At 37.4% G+C, this 6,854-nt stretch overlaps 1 protein-coding gene across 1 annotated transcript; it reads right to left on the reverse strand.

Moving 5' to 3' along the window:
- Window positions 1-747: 747 nt before the first annotated feature.
- On the reverse strand, window positions 748-3,789 carry LOC127898871 (uncharacterized). The gene has a single exon (XM_052431369.1). It carries the CDS (start codon window positions 3,787-3,789, stop codon window positions 748-750), a length of 3,042 nt encoding a protein of 1,013 aa, XP_052287329.1.
- Between the last annotated feature and the right edge of the window lie 3,065 nt (window positions 3,790-6,854).

Consider the following 6,854-nt stretch of genomic DNA (forward strand, 5'->3'; position numbering starts at 1 on the left):
AACTAGACTACATAGATGGTTTCCTAAAGAGCGGTTGACAACTTCAGTTTGACCATCTGTTTGTGGGTGGTAAGCACTACTAAAATTCAGGCGAGTGTTAGTCAACTTCCATAATGTCTTCCAAAAATGGCTAAGAAATCGTGTATCCCGGTCAGATACTATAGAACTTGGTAAACCATGCAATCTATAGACTTCCTTGAAGAATAGGCGAGCAACAGTCAAAGCATCTGTAGTCTTCTTGCAAGCAATGAAGTGAGCCATTTTCGAGAATCGATCAACAACAACAAATATTGAATCCATACCCCTCTGAGTGCGGGGTAATCCTAAAACAAAATCCATGCTAATGTCAACCCAAGGTTGTGATGGAATCGGCAGCGGCATATATAACCCAGCATTAGTTGCTGTGCCCTTGGAAACTTGACAAATGCGACAAGTCTTGACATAGTGATAGATTTCACGCCTCATAGTAGGCCAAAAATAAGTGTTGGCTATTAGAGCCAGGGTTTTGTCACGACCCATGTGCCCTTCGTTATATAACTCTGCAATGATTTTCAATCTCAAACTTGAGTCAGGAACACACAACTGATTACTCTTGAAAAGGAATTTGTCATGTAAATGATAATCTAAGCGAAACCCTGCAACAACGTCTTCTAATATAGGAGCAAAGTAAGGATCAGAAGCATATAACTCTCGAAATGTGTCAAATCTGAGAACTTGATTATGCATCTGTGTCAATAAAGAAGTTCGTCAACTAAGTGCATCTGCTACCCGGTTGGATTCACCAGAGGTATGCTTCACCACAAAAGTAAATTGTTGAAGGAATGTTGTCCACGTGGCATGTCTGTGAGAGAGTTTGTCTTGACTATTGAGGTATTTTAATGCGGCATGGTTAGTGTATAAAACAAAGTCTTTATGAATTAGATAATGTCGCCAATGTTTTAACGCTTGAACTACTGCGTAAAATTCCACGTCATAAGTGCTGTAGTGTGCCTTTGCTCCATTCAACTTCTCACTGAAATAAGCTATAGTCTTACCTTGTTGGCTAAGAACAGCTCCAATGCCAACCTTAGAAGCATCACAATGTACCTCAAAAGTGAGCGAAAAATCTGGTAGAGCAAGTACTGGGGCAGTAATCAACTTTTCTTTGATAATCTTGAATGCCTTAGTAGCTGCCTCTGTCCAAGAGAATTGTCCTCCTTTCATACAATCCGTGATTGGTGCCATAATAGTACTGAAATGAGGAATGAATCGCCTGTAAAAAGAGGCCAATCCATGGAAACTTCTGGTGGCGAATAAAGTAGTTGGTTGAGGCCAATCTCGAATAGCATCCACTTTTGATTGGTCAACAGATATACCATCCTTTAACACCACATATCCCAAAAATAATACTTTCTCTGTCAAGAAAATACACTTGTTTACTGCTGTGTATAAACTTGTTGCTCTTAAGGCTAAAAGCACTTCTCTCAAATGTTGTAGATGTAACTCGTGACTGGTGCTATATATAAGTATATCATCGAAGTAAACAACCACAAACTTTCCAATGAAAGGGCGAAGAACTTGATTCATGACTTGCATAAAAGTACTCGGAGCATTAGATAAGCCAAACGACATTACCAACCACTCGTATAACCCTTCGCGAATTTTAAAAGCTATTTTCCACTGATCTCCAGGCTGTCTTCGAATTTGATGGTAGCCACTTTTCAAATCAAGTTTGGTAAAAATTGTTGCTCCACTGAGTTGATCTAACAAGTCATCTAATCGAGGGATTGGAAAATGATATCGAACTGTAATTTTATTGATAGCTCGACTGTCCACGCACATCCTCCAAGAACCATCTTTCTTTGGAGTCAATAAAGCAGGGACTGCACAGGGACTAAGACTTTCACGGATAAATCCCTTTTCTAGTAACTCTTCCACTTGGCGCCTTAATTCTTCATGTTCTGTAGGACTCATACGATAATGAGGTCGATTTGGCAATGTAGAACCTGGTACCAAATCAATTTGGTGTTGTATATCCCGAAGAGGTGGTAAACCCTGTGGTAGCTCATTGGGGAACAAATCTTGAAATTCCGCCAGAATATGTGTCACAGCTTCAGGAATCTTCAAATCACCATTACTCTCTTTTCCCAATAAAATGTAGACTCTCTTTGTCTCTGCTACAACATCTATAAATTGCTTCTTGCCTAACAAATAATTACCCGAGTCTTGCTGGAGAGTAAACTCCTTGTTAGGTAGGAGAACGATCTTGGTGTTGTTAAACATAAAGCTGTAGGTGTTTCTCTTCCCATCATGCACTACGTTTCGATCATATTGCCAAGGTCTACCCAGTAATAGATGACAAGCATCCATAGCCACAACATCACACCAAATTTTGTCTTTATAAATTGAACCAATGGATAAGGAAACTAAGCAACGTTTCGATACTGTCATTTGATTTCCCTTCTTCAGCCATGTGAGCTTGTATGGAGTTTGATGAGGTTCTGTCTTTAAATTTAGCTTTGTTATGGCTTCTTCTGAAATGACATTCTCGCAACTGCCGGAGTCTATGACCATACGACATACTTTACCCCCAATTGTGCAAGTAGTCTGAAAGATATTTTGTCGTAGCCACTTGTCGTTGTCTTGACCTTTAGGAGTGAAGAATGCACGGTTCACAATCAACATTGGTCCACTATCACCATGTTCTTCAACAGATTGAGCGCTACCACTACTATCAAAAGTTTGTTCTACAGCAAACTCTTCAGTTTCTTCCTCCTGATAGTCTTCGCTTTCCTCTGTGCCTACGAATAAGCCTTTACCATATTTTCCTTCCTTTTTACATTCTGTCATTCGGTGCCCATTTTCTCCGCAATTAAAACAGCGTAATCCTGAACCCGAGGATTGGGTTTTGCTGCTTTGACCGATTTCACCAGGCTTACTAGTTTTATTTGGAGGATTTGGAGGAGTGAAAGTACGAAATTGGGAAGTCGGGTTTGAATTATCACGAACAACACTTCGAGCACCCCGAAAGCTTGAGTCATTAGTACGTCGACTAAATTGCTTCTCCAACTGTAAGGCTTGTTGGTGTGCCTCTGAAACAGAGTATGGGTCAAGTAAATTTAATTGGTCTTGAAATTGAGATCGTAGGCCTCCAATGTAGCGGGAAACCTGTTGTTCTTCTGTCTCTGTTAAGTCATTGCGTGCCACCAACCAATGGAATTCTGTAGTGTAATCATCCACTGATCGATTACCTTGCCTTAAATTCTGTAGCTGTTGGTATAACAGTTTGGCGTAATTATAAGGCAAGAATGCTCCACGCAAGTGCTTCTTGAACTTTTCCCAAGAATCAATCTTCTTTTTGCCTTGCCTAATCCTTGTGAGCTTAGTTTGTTGCCACCAAGCTGCTGCTCTTCCACGAAATTGAGTTGCAGCAAGCGAAGCTATTTTATTTTTAGGAACTTCTTTATATTTGAAAACTTCCTCAATGGCGTTAATCCAATCTAATAATTCTTCAGGTCGACCACTTCCTTGAAATTCGGGAATGTCAATTCTCAACCCAGATTCCCATCTTCTGTCATCAGTAGACTCAGTTCTAGGTCGACGCCCAGAGAATGGGTTAGCAAAGTTTCCACTTGATTTGTCTTCACATTCTGGAGTACGATGGCGTTCGTCAAGTAACTCTGCCATTCGTGCCATTTGTGCAGCTAACATATCAATTCTGGCTGTCATACTAGCCAGGGCTTCATCTTTAGAAACGTCTTCTTGATTGTAAGTTGCAGTATGAGCATCACGAGCTTTTCTTGGAGGCATTTTTTCAATTTCGGGTTTAAAAAGGTAGTGGGGCTAAACTGAAAGTAAATAAAAAGTTTAGGCTGAAACTGTAATTAAGCAAAAGTTTTAGATTTCCGATGATGGTGGTCGGAAATCGAGTAAGGATGGGTGGATCTGAAAAATTTTGGGTTGGTAAGTATGATGGTGGTGGTGGTTTGTCCGAAAAAGTGGTGCTTTGGCCGGAAATTGTAGATAAAGCCGGCGGTTTTGGAGGGCTTCGATTTCCGGTGGTTTGAGCATCGATCGCCGGTGAGGAATGGTGGGAAAGGTTCAGTTGATGGAGAGGAATGGACTGATGGTGGTGCTTCTGGCCAAATCGCGCCGGAAAGTGATGAACAGAGGTGGCGGCGATCGCGGCTGTTTTGGCTTTGCTTCCGGCGATCTGTGGCTAACCGATGGTGGAAGATGCTTGGGGTTTGATGGCCAGCGATTTATGATCAGTTTAGTGGTGGTTGCGTCTGGATCGGTGATGGAAAACGAGAGCCGGCAGCCTTGGACGGTGGCCGCGGGCTGAAGCTTTTGTTTCTGTTCTTGTTTCGGTTTTTTTTTTTTTTTAATAATGAAGCTAAACGGAAGAAAACAAAAAAGGAAAAAAGGAAAGGCTTGGTGGTAGATGAAGTTAGATTGGTGAGACCAGGTTTTAGCTCTGATACCAAACTGATGCAGCGGAAGTTTAATGTTTAAAATATTCCGTTGATTCTAGAGAATACCGGAACAAAAGAACAACTAAATTCACGTTGATTCAAAAGAATTCCGCGAATTTAGGGTTAAGACTCGTTGATTCCACAGAATACCGAGAATTAATTATTCAAATACTCACAAAGAGATTTGAAAATTGAAATATTATTAAACTCAAAATTCTGCCTTCAAAGGTTACAAGAGGAAGCTATTTATAGTAGTAGTAATTATCCTAATTCATGAAGTAAAAACAAAATCCTAAATTGAAAGGGAAACAAAATTCTAAATTAGAAAGGAATTTAAAAGTCTTAAACTTTAGTTAATAAGGAAACTAATCCTAGTATAATATGGATTTCTACTCTTCATCATTATCTCTTTGATTTATCTCTTTGCTACCACCTGTATTTCACCAAGTATAGTCTGATTAAAATCTTGATGTGAAGATCTTGAAAAATCTAGGGACTAATTTTTTCTTATTTTATTGGAGACCGGCATTCACTAAATTAAGAGACATGAAGATGGAGTAAATTAATAGTGGATTTTAAAAAGGTAGAAAAAGTGGACGGTAGTTCCAAGATTTGGTCCCTTGTTTAAGATGCTTCTAAACTAAAACCAGTAGGCTTAAATTTACTAGGAGAGGGGGAGATTTTGCTATGGCATGATCCACAATGTCCCTTTTTTTTCTTTTAAAGTCACTTATTTGGGTAGCTGAAGCCTAGATAAAAAAACCTGTGCCTAGGAGGTGCTGGGCTTGGCATCGCCTGTGTGTGAAAAAATAAGCACAAACTCAACTTCAAACATTTGTGAAACAATCTGGGCCGGTCTCGGGCAAGTCCAAACCCTACGTGCACCCAATGTTTTGCCATTCCTACATCTAATATGATTATTACGTAAACATGCAACATGATGGTTTACACATGTGACAGATGATGTTATGCATAAAATGTAAATGGCGAACATGACATGATTGTAAAAATTAGGGGTGTTCGCGGATCGGATTTTACGGATTGGACATCAATCTATATCCGATCCATGATTTTACGGATTATAATTTTTCAATCCAATCCAATCCACGGATTGATTAAATTCAATCCAAATCCAATCCATACATCTGCGGATCGGATACGGATTTGAATCAATCCATATCCAATCCATACATCTGCGGATCGGATACGGACTTAACTCAATCCATATCCAAATCCATCATTTTACGAATTGATTTGCGAATTAAAAATTTTAGTTCTCTTCAATCTATAAAATAATGAAATTAAAAAAATCTAATATAAAATAATTTTACTACCAATTAAATTTAAAATTGAATAAAATTTAAACAAATTAATTGTTTGTTTTAATAATACATTCAAAATTTCAAAATATAACACATTGAGATTATCATTTCAAATAAAACTATAATAATACGTTTAAAGTTTTAAAATATAACACATCAAAATTAATTGTTCAAATAAAATTACAATAATATATTAATATAATATCAAAATTAATTGTTCAAATAAAACCACAATAATACATTGAAAGTCTCAAAATAAAACACACCAAAAGGAAAAACTACCAGCTCCAATTTGTGCTTCGTATTTTAGCCTAAACAAAATAAACATAATTGATATAAATAACAAATAAAAAATTTATTAAATAAAAAAATTTATTTAATAAACAAATTAATAAATATTTACACTTATATCAACCTCTAAATCTTTTTCATCATTGACAACATCCGTTACTTCCACATCATCACCATAAAGCAATTTGTATTCCTCATATAAACTATGTAAATAATTCCACACTTTAACAACCAATTCATTAGCTTTAAATTCACCAAACAACACTACAAAACAATATCTCAAAAACCGTTCTTTATGTCGAGGTTCAAGCAAAATAGAAACAAACAAATAAGGTTTGATTGTTTCATAATTTCCCCAATACTTATCATACTTCTTTTTCATATTTTCAGCCATTATCTTCAAAAATAAATCCTTACTATCCCTCCAAGCTTGCAATTGTGTATGAATCAAACATAATTGGCGCAAAAAATTATTGGATGTCACATATAAAGAACCCGAAAATGTCAAAGTGGCATCATGAAAAACCTTCAAGAATTTAATGAAATAACGAGCATATTCCCAATCAATTGACGAAGGACACGTTTTTGGCTCGCTCAAACAAAACTCACGAATGTGTTGTGCATCATGAAGCTCTAACCGATCAAATAATTTTTCATACTTTTCAGCAGCCTCTAACATAAAAAAAAGTGGAATTCCATCTAGTTACGACATCTAGACACAACAACTTATTTGAAGAAATTTTCTCTCGCTCTGCATATGCCTTAAACTTTTGTGTCCTAGAAGGTA

Source organism: Citrus sinensis, chromosome 7 (genome assembly GCF_022201045.2).
Source record: "Citrus sinensis cultivar Valencia sweet orange chromosome 7, DVS_A1.0, whole genome shotgun sequence".
Lineage (NCBI taxonomy): Eukaryota > Viridiplantae > Streptophyta > Magnoliopsida > Sapindales > Rutaceae > Citrus > Citrus sinensis.